At 37.3% G+C, this 16,963-nt stretch overlaps 1 protein-coding gene across 6 annotated transcripts in view; it reads right to left on the bottom strand.

Annotated features, from left to right (window-relative positions):
* Positions 1 to 3,736: 3,736 nt before the first annotated feature.
* Nf1 (neurofibromin 1) overlaps positions 3,737 to 16,963 on the bottom strand; it is a 249,968-nt gene continuing 236,741 nt past the window's right edge. For 4 of the 6 annotated variants that reach the window (XM_047544269.1, XM_047544272.1, XM_047544270.1 and 1 more), the window contains one exon: positions 3,738 to 8,489. In XM_047544269.1, coding sequence (XP_047400225.1) covers positions 8,347 to 8,489 — 143 coding nt within the window. In that variant the 3' untranslated portion in view covers positions 3,738 to 8,346. Of the gene's footprint in view, positions 8,490 to 16,963 lie in introns of all 6 variants that reach the window. The other 2 variants (XM_047544273.1, XM_047544271.1) reach the window with 1 other exon arrangement.

Raw genomic sequence — 16,963 nt, 5'->3', positions numbered from 1 at the left:
CCCCTTCTACAGTGTTTTCATGATATATGGTGGTGCCCTGCCCCTCCACTGCCCCTGACCTGGTCAGGACACCAGGCACACTTCTTAAAGCTGAAGAAATCATTCCAAGATCAGAAAAAGGGTTGCAGGGTAAAGAGTCAAGGGTGAAGGCAGTGCTGTCAGAGAAGCAGGAGGAGAAGGGGGATCGGGAGCAGATGGCTGGAGCTGAAGAATTGAGGACGGGGAGTCACAACTTGCACACCTTCACTATGCATCGACACAACTGCGTGCTTTATGTTCTCGAAGGCAAGGACCCTCCCTACCAACCCAGAGACACTGTCAGCTGGGACCAGAAATACTAAAGTGACAGTGAAGGGTCTCTGGTGACCAGTGCTCTCTCTGGGTGAGGGAGCTGCCTGAACCTCTCTAAAGCAGTAATGCAAATAATCCCCTAAGGATGGAAAAACAAACCCAGCTCCCTGGAATCTAAATTGGGCAAAAAGCCTCCTTTTGACAAAAGGAAACCGATAAATATGTCCAGAAGATGATAGTTTCTATGACCAATAAAAGGCCATTTGTTAGCTTTTTAATTTTGTGTGTGATATTTTTGGACATGGGACATTTTAAAACCTGGTAAGGCAGTCAAAGCATGATCTTTAGGATTTCTTCCACTGCTTTTATGTTCAGACTCCTTCTCTATGGTGAAAGTCACTAATATTTTTGCCAACATTTCCAGCTCACCTCCTTTTAGACAGAGTAGTCTTTTTTTTTTTTTGAACCCTATGACTTGGTGAAGCTGTGAGACAAGTTCTGGCAGTGACTATGTGAGGAAGTGATGGCATATCTGGCCTGAGCCTTTGCTTGCCGATGGTGCTCTGTCCAATCTGGCAGCCACTAGCCACATGTAATTATTCATACTTAATTAAAATTAAAATTAGAAATATGAACTTTAATTCTCACTAGCCACATCTCAAGGGTTCAACAGCCATATGTGACTGGTGGTCATTCTATCAGACAGGGCAGCCTGGCTTCTCTTCCTGGCACCATGTGGTAGCTGATCAGTCACTCTGGGGCCTTGGGAAACTGGGCTGAGCAGTTCCACTGACCAGTGATGGATATGTAGCAGAGCAGAAAATATACTTTTGTGGCTTTGAAGAAAAAGAAATTTTGGGGTTACTTGTGCTTTCTTTTTTTAACTATATAGGATAAAATGGACCTGCTAGCCTGTTCCATTCTATTTATCAAATCAAATCACCATTAACCACAGACTTCTTTTCTTTTTTCATGTTTTTGGCAGTATTGGGGATGGAATTCAGGACTTTGCACATTCGAGGCAAGTGTTATTCCAGTTAGACCCTCAACCCCTATGACAGTTTTAAATATTAAAAAATTCTCTTTTATTAGTAGGGAAAGTTTCCAATTACCCTCTTAATTTTGGTTTCTTGGCTATGCTTTCTTGTTTATTCTCCAAGGTGATCATTCTGTCTAGATACATTCTTCTTGCTGGGATGGTGCCTGGAATTGTTTGACCAGGACATGTGTGTGGGAAGAACTGTACTCTACGAGCCACTTTCCCCATCCAGAACCATGGTGGACTTCTCCATTTACTGGGTGCCCATTCAGCTGAGACCCTCACATGCCTGTCTGCTCAGCAGCATGGTGCTGAGTCAAAAGCAATGGGAGAAAAATAAGGACAACATTGTGCCTTATAAAGCAAAAGCAAGTCTTTTTAAAGAGCCACACTTTCCATTCCTTCCTCTCTGCTCTTTTGGGGGTTGAAAGGGCCTCTTTTCTTTTGTAATAAATTCCCCTTTGCCCAAAAAAACCAAATCACTCTTAGATTGTGTGTGTGGTTGTTGCTTATTTCTAAATATACAAGTTGACAAAATGTATTTTGGAAAACTTACTGACCTGTGAAATCTCAAAATCTGGATTTTTTTTTTTTTTTATCGTGCAGGGGGTTGAACTGAGGACCACACACATGCTAGGCAGGGGCTCTACCACAGAGCTGTTCTCCAGGATTAGAGTTTTCGATAGGTCTGTCTGGATTACCCAGACTATCTCATTTGAGATTTGCATTGGGGGGTGCTACAACGAATGGGGTCTGTCAAGGAAGCAAGAATAGTGCTCTCAACATAGCTTGGGTCAATTTAGGAAAGTAAGGTGTAAAGAAAGTTTACTGAATGACTGCCACAAACTCAAAAAGACTAGGTATTTTAGTAATGATATATATTTTTTTCATCTTGTAGAATTCTAGATGTGAGTATGGGCAGTAGTGGTGGAGCTTTTTAATTTTATTTTAAAAATTAATTTATTTTTAATATACATATGTTTTAGTTGGCTATGGACCCTTATTTTATTTATTTATTTGTATGTGGTGCTGAGAATCAAACCCAGAGCTTTGCATGTGCTTGGCAAGTGCTCCACCACTGAGTCACAGCACCAGCCCCTGGTGGAGTTTTTGATGGAGATATAGATTACCTAATTCCATTCTGTTTTCCACCCATAAATGACCAAGTTGGGAAGGGAGCATCCTGTCCATTGATTTTTCATTTTACTTTGACCCAGATCCAAAATATTTAGAATTGTTGCAATAGAAAGCAGGCCCTTATTTTTGTGGTCTGGGGTTAAGGTATGCCTCCTTTCACGTTTTACATATAGGATATTAGGCAGCATGCCCATGTGAGAAAAAAGAATGGAGGATAGGAAGAATGTAAGCCAATTTCTTTGTGGTGTACTGCTTTCCACTTGCATGCTTCTCTACTTGGCCTCCTGGGGAGAGTTTCTCCATAGTTTGTTTACCTCCTATATGTTATAGATTCCAAAATCCTACTTGCAACTGCTTGCTGGACATATCTCCACCTGGACATTTTCAAGATCTATCCTCAGTTGCTAATTCTGTTGGATCCCCTTCAGGAACACTGTCCATATCTCAGGGCACCGTGATCATCATTTATGTGGCCATTTTCACAACTAAATCTTAAGATCATAGAAGGTAGAGGCCAAGGTCTCTTCTTCTTTTGTATCTGCAATTCTCAGCACAGGGCTGGGTACAATTATAGCCAATCAAAAAGTTTCTTTGAACAAAGGAATACAGTCAGCAGAGGGTACTGGGAATGATTACATCTGCTGACGTTTTCTTGGCAATTTTGTTTTTTCAGTACTAGGGATTGAACCCAGGGTTACTCTATTACTGAGCTACATTCCCAGTTCTTTTTACTTTTTGAAACAGAGTGTCACTCAATTGCTGAGGTTGGCCCTGGAACTTATGATCCTCCTGCCTCAAGCTCCTCTAAGTCTCTGGAATTATAGGTGTGTGCCACTGTCCCCCCCCCCCCCAACACACACACCAGTTCTCACTAAGTTGCCCAGGCGGGCCTCGAATTTGCAATCCTCCTGCCTCAGCCTCCCAAGTCACTGAGATAATAAATAAATGCTACCGCACTTGGCTTTGACAATGCTTTCTTTAACTTCTGAGCAGGAAAGGGCCCTGTTCAGATTTCAGTGTGACTTCTGTTTCACATAGAGGAAGTGGCCCCTTTGCTGGGGATGTTCTCAGTGAACCATGTAACCCAGAGGCTTGATCCTCTTTATTGTGACCTACTTGGTTCCCAGCATGAATATGTGGTAGAAAACCTACAGAAATTTCACAGTATGATCTTTTGGATATAATTCAGAAAGATAAAAGGTAATTTGACTCTATTTAGGAAAAAAGTATGAAGTCACTTTGGGAACTTTTTAAATATGCACACATATTCATATTTAATATGTATACATACATGGACATTTACAGTATAAAAACTTTTAGAAGGTACTTTAAAAAATAGAAACCAAATATACTCATTACAATTAGTTTCACATGACATTATTCAGTTTTCACGTACGGATTTGCCAGCACTTCTAAAAGAACAAAATGTGAGAGATTTAAACCAATAGTGACTCACATTGCTATAGTGTGGTCCTAATAGTTACAGAAATTCAGTCAACATTGCAAAAGGACTTTTTTTGGGGGGCACTGGGGACTGAGCCCAGGTGTGCTTAACCACTGAGCCACATCCCCAGCCTCTTTCTATATATTTTATTTTGAGACAGGGTCTCACTAAGTTGTTAAAGCTGGCTTCAAACTCACAATGCTGTCTCAGCCTCATGAGCTGCTGGACCTTGCCTGAGAAGCTTCAGACACTTTCTTGCACATATTCTCACTTTCTCTCAGGACCAGCAACAGCAGGGGGCAGGGGAGTTTGGGATGAACCAGAACACTCACAGGTTCTCCAGGAGAAGTCTCCTCTCTTCCCAGCCTTCCCGCAGAAGACCAGCCCTGGCCTCTGATTTACAGGTACAGTTCACATCTTTTTCAATCCTTTGTTTGATGAGACACCCATCTGAGGACAGCTCTGACCTGCTCACAGGGTTTAGGGTGGATTCTTTCTCCCTTAGGAGAGGGGAGGTGGCCCACATAATGGGGTTAATGGAATAGTAAAACTCATGAATGGTGGTTTATACTGTTTACACGTGTAGTGTCTGTGGAAAAGAGTTGAGATGTCCGAGAGAATTGTGGGAACCTAACACATGACTTCTGATTGGTCAGAGGGTCCTGGCATTTTTGGCTGATGGCTCATTTTAAGATAAGTCAGCCTACTTCAGAGATTTGAGTCATCCCTGAGTCTGGCAGGCCCTAAAAAAGCATTTCACCAAAGTTATTTTACTTTAACTTTTGAGAGGTTCTGGAAATAAAAACATCTTTCCCATACAGATGAGGAGAAGAGGAGACCCAAAAACACCCTTAAAAGAAAGGAAGAGGTTTAATATTTCAAAAGATCTGGGAGAAATGGAAGTGAGAAAACAAAGCTTGATGCATGTGAAGAAATTAAATAACTCCTCACATCTTAGAGCAGATTGAATTTACATTTTACTTAAAAAAAGGGGGGCGAGTACATACACAAGGAGGAAAAAGGGATGGGGAACAACAATGATCTGAATCAGATTCCTACGAGTTTCCCCTACAGTGATTGATTTTGTCTGTTGGGCAGTATTTCTCCTGCTGGCGTACAACTGCTTACAATATTAACAAGGGTACACACAAGGGAACTGCCAAGGTTTAGGCCCAATAGAAAGGAGACTAAGTTATCATATACAATGTAAGTTTACAACACACAGCATTTTCTTTAAATGATGTAACGCAGTCGCAGGAAGAAGTTAACAATACTAACACGAGAATAATCAAATTTTTGTTTGTTATCCATGTACAGCAACTAACTGCTTTACAAAAAAGCAAAATAATACAATATATCATCACATGTATTTACAGGGTAGTAAATATACTTTTCTGTCAAATTTTACACAAACTATTTACAGGTGAATATACTGTATTAAAAAAAATTGTGTGGCTGACACTAAGTGAATTTTTGTATAAGTTCAATGCATAACATTGAATAAGACATGCATTTTTATGCCTGGGGGGGTGGGAAATGTAGAAACAAAAAACAGAAAACAAAACAAAATACTCCAAAACCCCAAAAGGAAATTGAAAACCCTTAAAAATCTACAAACCCAGAAAGATTGGCTCACACTCTGTCCCCACCATTGGGACATTTCGCCTGCCCACTGTGGTGTCCTGGTGTCAGTGAGGAACAGGTGTGAATAACTGGAGCACAGAGCTTTGTATCTCCATGTTAGCAAACGAGGGTAGCTCCTGGAATAGGAGCACTGGCATAACAGCAGGTTATGCACAATGAAACATGACTGAGTTCATGCTTTTGTTTTTAAAAAGTCAGGGGAAACATTCACAAACTCAAAATAAATTCCAGAATTTATAACAAATTATGCAAAATGGGCTACTTGCTCTAAGTTTCAGAATTTCTTTTGCAAATTAGAAGTATGAGGACTAAAAGGTATTTCTTTTCTCAAGGGGAAGCATATTGGTGAGAGATTTATCTCATGTTCATTTTACCTGGAAAAGTAGATTTCCCATAAATGTCAGAAGTTCTTAAAACAAGTTAAGCTTTAAACCTTAGGAGGTTTTCAAATTCCCAGATGTACTGTTTGAAAGTATTTTTGTAGTTCAAAGAAGGTTCAATTTTGATTTGTGCAACGCTGATCATTTCATGAGGTACTTCAAATGGATTTATTCCATTCATTACATTAGAGGGAAATAATAAATTTAAGGAATACCATACTTTCATAAACTTGTTTATGGAAATATTGATATTTTTAATAGTAATATTTTGGAAGTTTCTCTAATTTGATGGGAGAAGCAAAATAAGGTAATACACACTGTCTTATGCACCAAATCAAGGAAGGAAAAATACTGAACCAAAATTATCAAAGGCTCACATTGCCTGCTGTTCTAACAGCCAAGAATCTGTGATACCATATCCCAGAAGCAATGGGGTCGTGGGAGAACCAAGACCATCGTGGCAGCTTGGCCTCCTTGGCACTGGGTCACTGGTCTAATTCTAAACTCAGTTAAATCTTGGCTTGTTTACAGTCTTGGTTGGTCTGTTATTATAAACATTTTATCCTAATGCAGTCTCTACAATAGTTAAAAACAAAAACTTAATTACACCTGTCTTCGATTTCCAACAATTCTGTTAAAATTACTATTAATACTAAGGTTTTTTCCTTTTATTTTGGCGAATGGTTCTTACTTTTCCCAGGACTGTAAACAAAATAAAAAAATTAAATTCTTGTTATTTCTGAATATCAAAAGCAATTTTATTTACATTAACATATTACATTGTTACTGTGTAAATAGTGTGAAATGTGTTATATTATTAAAATCAGAATAGTTAAATGTACCATTATTTAATGAATTAGCTGTGGAATTTAATTTACTGAAATCCACTAAGGAACTAGCACTGTAGGAAACAGCCCTCTCCCCTAGGTTTCTCTGCCCCTCCCACCAAGCCATTATGTTTTAACACATGAAGGGAACCTGGGAGTAGGGGGGATAATATCTTTTTTGTAATAAATATAGTTTAGTCCTAAATTAGAATATCAGATATTAATATGACCACTGAAGTCAAATTACTTTTCACACTGCAGGTACCAAAAGAAACTGAATCTGCAGTACTATGGAAATTCCTATGCCATGATAATCCATACCATTCAGTATAGCAGCAACTCTAATGGTCCCCCATTCTCACACTAATGCAGGCTGACCAGACTTTTCACAGTGATTAGATACAATTCTATCATACAGAACCCAAATGTTTTGCTAAAAAGATTCCTGAAATTTTGGACCAGTAGGGGAAGATGAAAAGACTTTTAAAATACATCTTATCAAAGAAATTAATGTACTATATACAGCAAACTCTGTTTCTTGGAAAGTTATTTAACAAAATAAAAGCATCAGCTACTCTAAAAGTCACGTACCATTCCATTCTGCTATAGAGCTAAAGCAAACATCTATAAAAGTTACTTTCTGGGAACAATTTTCAACACTTTGTTCACTGATTACCCTGCTCAGAATTATTTAGGAAAGAGGAGGAGGAGGCAAAAAAATGCATAATTACTATACTTAGTATAGTGTTGGCTTACAAAAATTAAAAATAAAACAACAATAGCTTTAGCATATTTAAAGATCAAAAGATAATCAATTGGACAAGAAAAAAAATAAGATAGTTTTGATGACTGAGTTTGGATAAGGCCTCAGAACCCATAGCTTTAATTCGGTAATGTTAAGATATACATGGTCACACTTATTTTCCTGTAATTATTGCTAATATTCAGTGTTAGTATTTCTTAAGAATTCACTACAAAATACTAAGTTCCCCCGACCCCCCTAAGTACCTTGCCTGCGGCTTCAATAGTATAAAGTCACTGAGGCTTGACCTCTATGGTTCCTTCAGTTTCATAAGGTAAAAAAAAGTCCACAGCTAAAAGTCAGATTAAACATACATGGGTTATAATATCATTCCTCTCTTACACTTCTATCTCAAAAAGTGTGTAAATAAGACTAACACTTCATTTTGTATGATGAAGGGGAAAACAAAGAAGGCAGAGCTCTGTGCAAATGGCTTTCATAGCTGGCCAGTAGTAGCAGTATTCAAGAATTCGTCCTCTCTCACAACTGGGATGTGCTCAGTTCAAGTTTTCTGACTTCCCATTTTCTAATAGTTGTTCTGAACACTTGCTAACACCAGATATATTCCAAAAGTAGAAGAAAAAAAAGTTAAAGAAAAAGCAGCATTAAATTTAGGCAATGCTTTCAAAAGTTGATCATCTGGCAACGCGGCAGACTGGATGGGTTTGTTATAAAACATGAAGTGCAGCATCGCAACATTTGGGGATAGGGCCAGGTTAGGAAAGGGTTCACTAGTGAAGAGCCCATGTTAAGTTGGTTTGAAAAAAGAAAGAAAGAAAGCTTCACACGATCTTCTTAATGCTATTACGTTTGAAACTGCCAGCGCTTCTTTGCTTCTGCACTTGGCTTGCGGATCCATGGCGAGTTCGTCCACTGTTACAGTGGCCAGTGGTGGGGGAGAGTTCAACGTTCTCTTTGTCGATTCCTGGAGAGAAACACAGCAGTCAATTATTTCCTCTCTTCTGGTATTAAGCTCCAGGTCTGGATCTCATTGTGTGAGATTCAACCTGGTGAATTGTTTTTGTGTATTTCATTTTAACAGTCAATTACTAGAATGTTTATAAAGGTCTTATCACACAGAAAAATCTCACATTTTGCTAAGCCAAATTTGCTATCATTGCAGAAAAACAGCACAGGGAAAAAGAAAAGTTGCAAGGAAAAGCTAGAGGCAGGCAGGCTTGAAGAGACTGAAAGGCTGATGGGCGCCAGGGAAAACTGGAGAGCTGTTTTCTCCAAATCATACCAGCAGCATCCAGTAGAGGTCAGCTTCTAGCCACATATCTTTACTCCTGTTCCTAAAAGAGAACATACTCTCGGGTCCCAAATGGTACTAATCTTTTTGAAAATTTGTCATTTCAAAGAAAAACACATCGTTTTTATTTTTTTGCCTATCAGTGCCTGTTCCAAAGGAAGCTAAATATTTACTGAGAAAATAATATATCACAAAGGTTATACCCTAGAATCTTTGCTTCTTTTCAACCATGGCAAGTCATTACACATTTCTCAAACAAACGGTTGCCATTTATTTCTCTTATGGAGGTTAAACTTCCAAAGGCAGGGCCCTATAATGAATTTTATAAATTAAGTAGTAACCTTAGAAAAGTAACCAGAAACTCAAAGTATATATATATATATTTTTAAAAAATCAAAATTAGTCAAGATTACAAATTAGGTAGTGGAATAGTGGTTACCCTTAGGAAAGTACTGACTGAAGGAGGCATGAGGGTGGCTTCCCAGGTCCTGGGGATGTTCTGTTTCTTGATCTGGATGTTGCATTTCAAGTGTGTTTATTTCTTAAAAGTGCATGAAGCTGTAAACTTATGATTTAGGTACTTTACCACCTATTTCACTTGAATGAAATTTGCCCCCACATAACTTTATACCCACCAATGACAAACTGCTGGGATGAAATCATTTTGGTAATTTGTATCAAAAAGTAAAACTGATTGATATTTACAGATATAGAAAGATGATCATAAATTTTTGAGTAGGGAAAAAATAACCTATGTACTTAAAAATAAGACAGACTAGAAACATATTTGCTAAAATGTTATCTTTGGACAGTATACTTTTTTCCAGGGAATTTTTACTTCATTCTTACCTGTATCATTTGAATTTTTAAAAAATCATTAAATTTGGGAATGAAAAAATTCCATTTTTGGGCAAAAAGTAGTATTTCAAGTCAACCAGTATTTATTATGTTGCAGTAAATGTACAGTTCTATGCAGCTCTTAGTTAGCTTATGAACAAGAATGAACCTGGAATTATCTCCCTCTAGAAGTCACATACCCTTCATTGGATTCAGCCCCGAATTCAATTCAGTGTCAGGTATCCAGAAGTACATGGCCTGATTCACACAGGGTCAACAGAGGTTTGCTGCACTGAATTATCAAAGGACATGGGCATTCATCAGTGTTTATGAAAATGTGAACTGAACAGTTAAAAATGACTGCTACACTTCTCCAGAAGCCAAGCAGAGTTGAACCAGTGTTGAGAACGTGTATTCTAATCAAATTCATAGAAAGGTGAGTGGAAGAAAACCCTATAATCATATAATTTGTCTCTGGACAACAGAATTTTGGGTACTTTTTATTCTCTTCTTTATAGTAATTTGCATCTTCTCCAGAGGTGTTTTCAAAAGTTGTAACAAAACTGAGGAGGACACTTATGATGCCTTGAATATCCTTGTAATGCACGTTAATGCAAGTTTAAAAAAATTTTTTTTGTAGTTGTAGATGGACAGAATGCCTTTATTTTGTTTATTTTTATGTGGTGTTGAGGATTGAACCCAGTGCCTCATACATTCAAAGCAAGTGCTCTACCACTGAACTACAGCACCAGCCCAATGCAAGCTTTTAAATGCCTTGCCTATGTCTATAAGATACAATTCAATCTCTATTTTTTTCTCATCTCTACTTCTTTTGAGGTACATTCTTCTGTCCCCAGGAAGGAACTACTTTCTACTCCTTACTTTTATAGTTTAACTTATGCTTATATGATCACAACTTGTATATACATCTTATTTCTGCCCACAGAGAAAAAACACACGGAAGGAATCACTTATTATTCATTTTTTTGTTTTCCTACATAATCTAGTGGATTATTTTCAATAAATATTGGTTGAACTGAATGCTTCCATTTTAAAATATAATAGTTGGATGCCTGTAGTTCAGACTCCAAAGAATGAAACCCCTGATCCCCAAGGGGTAGTATATTTTTAGAGGACAGGCATTCCCCCATATTTGGCTTTTTCCATCTGAAATTATCACAAACTTGTCAGTGTATTTGACCTTTTATTTCTTCAAATTTTCATACTGGCCTACAAGTTTCAAGTACCATATTTTCTTATGGGGGGTTATTTCCTAAAGAGGACCCATTTACTGAATCTTATTTCCTTATAGGAAATAGGAAGACAAAACTAGGATCTTAAGAAAACATGGGTTTGAAGCAACATGGAGCTGGCCATCAGGAGGCATATGCAGCATGGGCAACCACTGGGAAGTGGTGCTCTTGCCAACATCTCCCACCTAGGGGCTCCTTTCTGTGTGTTCCTTCAGTGGATCCTTGTCACTGTTCTCCTATGGGTCACTCTGAGAAGAAAAACATCCTTAAATTGCAAGGCAGCAATGCTTCTGTCTGGGGACAAGGGTCTGCTCAGTGGTATTCTTAAGAATTAAAATTATGTAACTGTAGTTAATTAGATTAAGTCACTAGGGTGAAGGATTTAGCAAAGGGCTAAGAATATTCTACTTTGTTTTATTAAGCAAATAATCATCAAACCTCAAAATAAAAATTTAAAAACTTTAAAGTTGCCCACATACTATGACCTCAACTATGTTAAAGAAAAATTGGAAGGTGATGGCAAAAATATTATTGAACAATGATTACCTATCATAGAGTGGTAAGATTATAGATGATTTTTTATGTTTTCTAAATTTTTGGGTTATTTTTTCTAATGAGCATTCTAATTAAAAACTTTAAAGTATAATCGGTTTGTCAGCCCTGCAACTTATAACCCAAAGCTTCAATATGTATGTGTATGTATGTATGTGTCTACCTCTCTCAGATTCAATCTGCATCTCAATTCTTGTTTGTGTTTTCTTTCTACTGTGTGGCTCAATCCTTTAAGTCTCAAATGGGTAAATGTAGTGTGACTGGGATATCTGACATAAAAAATCTTATATTTACATCAAAATATAGATAGAATCTTGAAAAGGCCTAGTATGAAACAGAATAATTATAGCATCTGGTTCTGGCATTTAAATTTCTAAACATAATTTTCCCTTTGAGAATTTCTGTTTTTTTTTTTTTTTTTTTTTGGTACCAGGGATTGAACTCAGGAGCACTCGACCACTGAGCCACATCCCCAGTTCTATTTTGTATTTTATTTAGAGACAGGGTCTCACTGAGTTGCTTAGGGCCTCTCTAAATTGCTGAGGCTGGCTTTGAACTCTCAATCCTCCTGCCTTAGCCTCCCCAGGCACTGGGATTACAGGCAGGCACCACTGTGCCTGGCCTTCTGAGAATTTTTACAGCATTTTTATCCTCTAAAATTAAATCAAGAAATGTCTCTAGAGGCTGGTGAGGGACTCTGTTTCAACATTCTATAGAAAAAGCTCTCAGATTATCAGTCAGACTGCCCATATGGAGACAAAGAATCCATCCTGCACTGTAGTCTGCATTTTAGAAGCCCTTTCCAGTGGGGGAATCCCTCCACAAAGGGGAGCCTCACTACCTGAGGATGGAGAGGGACAAAGGGTTCCCATTGAGGAGATCAAGCTGCAATATGTTTTTTGTTGTTTGGTTTTTGAAGTGGTCTTGCTATGTTGTGTAGAGTGGGCTTGAACTCACAATCCTGCCTCAGCATCCCAAGTAGCTGGGATTACAGGCGTGCACCACTGTTTTTGCTCAGGTGATATTTTAAATGAGTGAGAAAGCCTTGGTACTGTTTCTTTTCATCAAGTTCCCTCAAAAGCTTTGTGTTTTGGTCTCTCTTATGCCCCTATAGTACTGGCTCTCTCTTCCCACCTTCAGTGGGCATAAAGACAAAAAATCCAAGAGGTGACAAGAAATCAAGGGGCTGCCATTTAAAGGAAATAAAACTAAAACTTCCACTGGTCCAGCTAGTGTAAATTCTCCCACGGACAGGCTGTGGTCAAACATCAGCCAGTTACAAATATGCAGGGCAGAAGAAGCTAAAAATTCTCTACAGCGGTGTATTAACAGCATGATACTTCAAATCAATTGTGGTGGTTCCAGATAAAGATAAAATCCTAAATTAAAAGGTCTTATTGGCCAAAGTCATAAAACAAATAAGTAGGGAAAACAACCATTAGATCACATTTTCGTTACAGGTCTGTCTCCCCTGCAAGACATAAGTTCCTTGAAGGCAGGCATCAGGGTTTCATTATTTTGACAGCTAGTGATATACAACAATCCCAGTCTGACAAATATCAAAACATGAAAGTTCTTGGGAAGATGAGGAAAAATGGGTTAGGCAATTTGTGAGAAGTTATACTGGAAAAATGAAAGACTAATAATAAGCCACATCTCCCACCAACTGCCCAGGAACACTGGTAGGTTACATGGCTTAGTTTATTATACAATATGACAAAACTATCAGAAAACTCTTGTGAACTAGCACACATGTTGGAAGACCAAATTTTGCATCTTGTTAGTTGGATCACAACTTTTATTTAGCTCTTATTCTTTCTTTTCTTCTATTAGGGTGTTGAGGACTGAATCCGGGGATCAGGCTGAATTCATGTTCTACCACTAAGCTACATTCCCGGACTTCTTGGCTCCAGTTAATCTGGCAAATCAGGATAATGGCAGACTTGCCTGTTTCAAAAGTTGTTAGAAAAATCAGAAAAAAAATCTGTGTGAACAATTTTTGCACTCAGACACAATAATTACTATATGAATTATCATGCTCCTAATATCTAAATAAAAAGACTAAATGATATACTAAGCCTCAGTTTTAGAAAACAGGACTTGAATTTTATACTCAAATTTATAAAATTACTGAAGCAAATATAAATAAGCACAAAATATAATAAATTTTCTTAGAAGGAAAGATAACCATGGTAACTACAGATTGTTCTTATGCATAGTAAATACAGTCATGGAGACATGTTAAATATATAGTTGGAATATCTGTATTTTGAACTAGATAACAAAATTGTGACAAGATTTTTAAAACAAATTGTAATAGACTTTCACCAACTGCTAACACCTCTTTTTCTGTCTCACTTTAATCTTTCTGTAAAATTACAGAAGAATAAAAAAGGATCTTCTATAGGGCAGACATGAGTATGTTACATTTTTCCTTCTTAGTCCATAGAGCTAATAAATCATACTCCTTTGTTTTTTGGTTGTTTTTTTAAACAAAAGCAATAGAGTGGACGGCCAGCTTTAAGTCTATGAAAACACTGGAGTTGGCATAATTTTGGGGGAAAACAAGTATTTTCTAAGCTAAAAAAAAAAAAAAAAAAAAAAAAATCTTCCTCAAACCACTATTAACTCTTTCTTGTCCTTCTTTCTTTTTTAGTTAAATTTTGAGACACAGTCTTGCTAAATTGCCCAGACAGGCCTTGAACTTGTGATCCTCCTGTCTCAGCCTCCACAGTAGTTTGGATTACAGGTGTGCATCACCATATCTGGCTCTCTCTTGAGTTTCTTATTAACCTGTTGTGTTAGTCTAGGGCTGGAACAGAAGCTTCAGTGCTAAGGGTGGGTCTAAGCAGCTCCCTCAAAGGACAGAACACATTGAACCTGCAGTTTTGCAAGCCCCCAGACCTTATAAAGCCCCTGATGCCTAAGCCAGACTGAGCTTCCAGGTAATGGTGAGTGAAGTCTCATGCCATGTACCCAGGATGAGTGCCAGGCAAGCAGTATTTCGTGCAAGGATGATGAAAGCAAGGAGTACCTTGATGAGGGAGCAGCTGCATGAAAACTGCTGATTTAGAGCAAGGTAGAGAAGCTGCACAGACATGGAATGGGAAAACAACAACAACAACAACAACAACAACAACAACAACAACACAGGAGTGATGTCAATAAAATTTTTTTTAAAGGGTAAAAAATGATTAGATACTGGATAATTACTATGTTCCCTGGTTTTCAGAAGGAGTCTGAGTTTGTTTTTTTTTTTTTTTTCTTTTTTTCTTTTGGTACCAGGGATTGAAACCAAGGGCACTTAACCACAGAGTCACATCCCCCGCCCTTTTTTATTTTGAAACAGGGTCTCACTAAGTTGCTTATAGCCTTGCTAAGTTGCTGAGGCTGGCTTCGAATCTTCGATTCTCCTGTCTCAGTCTCCCGAGTCCCTGGGATTACAGGCATGCACCACCATGCTAGGAGTCTGGTTTTAATTATTGAATTCTGACCATTAATTTCCTAAATAGCTGTGCTTTTACCATTTTTATTAGAATTAAGAATTTTGGTTTAAATCAAGAATTAAACTAAAAATGAGATGAAAAATTAGAAAAAGTTATACCATGTTATTGCTCAATTTATAATATTACTTTTTCTCCCTTAATATAGAGTGATACTCTATATTATTAGAAAAATAAAACAAATCAACACCAAATAAAGGACTGATGATACCATAAACAGTTCTTTTTAAAACATTAAAATACTTTGAGGGATTTTAAGTCATCTCAAAAAGAGAGGTCATTAAATTTCTTCTAAAAGGGAGATGTTTTAAACCTAGTAAACATATTAGGAGCATTACTGACTCAGAGCTAGGCCTCATTTTAGAGAAATGGTTTTGATGAAATATTCTTCCACATACACAACTATCAGCACTAATGGCCCAGGAATGCTTATGATTACTAGCTTATCTACCCTGCTTCCCTGAAGAGAGAGAAGCCAGGCTTTGATGAAGCTGAAAAATAAAGTGGAAAAAGTGAATCTAAAATGAAGATCAACTAAGTATGTCTTTGCTCTAAAAAATTCATGCACCAATACTATTAGTAAAATTAGCTGATTTTAAAAAACACTGATAAAAGGATAAAATTAAGGACCTTTTCGTAGTTAAAAAAAAAAAAACACTGAAAATGGATCATAGGCTTATTTGTTTTTGTAAAAAAATACAACAAACCTCTCACATTTTTTTGAGGTAAAAATCTTAAATTTTTTTTGTCATAACACTACTTGACAAATGTCCCTTTGAACTATCCAAATAATTTTTAAAAATTTTTAGTTGTAGATGGATATGATACCTTTATTTTTATTTTATTTATTTTTATGTGGTGTTGAGGATCAAGTCCATTGCCTCACACATGCTAGGCTAGTGCTCTACCACTGGGTTACAACCACAGCCCCCTATTCGAATAATTTATAATACAAGGTCCAACATAAGAAGTATCATAAAAGAGGTCAAAATAGTTCTGTGCACACTTGCCACCCTTTCTACTCTGAAATCTCTTGGAGACATGTATCCTACCTTAGTAGTTCCCTGTTCCTTGGGTCTAACAAAGTTCCCTGCATAGAGTCAACAGTGACTATCCGTAGGATAAATATCTTGAATTTTGGCTATTTTTCAATCAAAGAACTTGTATATACCTAGAATTTGTTAAACACCCTGGATCAGAAAGAAATTACTTAAAATCCAAGACTGAGATCCATGGGCAAAAATGGTCAAGTCCCTGGTGACCAGGGCCTTGCTTATCTTTAAATGTCCCAGAGTGCCTAAAGCACACCTACGAAATAGGTGTTTAAATGCTTATCGAATTAAATTACAGTGTGAAAAGTGTTAGGAGACCCTAGGATAGAATGTAAGTTTTAATACTTTGGAAATAGATCTATTTAACTTCATTTTAATACATATTAAGTCCATATAATTCTATTAGGATTTTTATTTCTAATATACTTGGCTCTTTAATAGCTAAAGAAGATGAAGGCAGATTACACTTGAAATGTCTAAAGTTTTCAATGTAAGATTTAAAAATTTTTTTAAACTTTTTTTTTAATTGTAAACAAATGGGATACATGTTGTTTCTCTGTTTGTACATGGAGTAAAGGCATACACCATTTGTGTAATCATAAATTTACATAGGATAATGTTGGTTGATCCATTCTGTTATTTTTTCCCTTCCCCCCACCCCTCCCACCCCTCTTTTCCCTCTATACAGTCCTTCCTTCCTCCATTCTTGCCCCCCTCCCTAACTGTAACCCTAACACTAACCCCTCCCACCCCCTATTATGTGTCATTATCCACTTATTAGCGATATCATTCGTCCTTTGGTTTTTTGAGATTGGCTTATCTCACTTAGCATGATATTCTCCAATTTCATCCATTTGCCTGCAAATGCCATAATTTTATCATTCTTTATGGCTGAGTAATATTCCATTGTATATATATATATACCACAGTTTCTAAATGTCTAAAGTTTT

The sequence above is a fragment of the Sciurus carolinensis genome, chromosome 3 (genome assembly GCF_902686445.1).
Source record: "Sciurus carolinensis chromosome 3, mSciCar1.2, whole genome shotgun sequence".
Lineage (NCBI taxonomy): Eukaryota > Metazoa > Chordata > Mammalia > Rodentia > Sciuridae > Sciurus > Sciurus carolinensis.
Note: the sequence above shows the minus strand (reverse complement) of the source record. Positions and strands in the feature narration are given on the sequence as shown.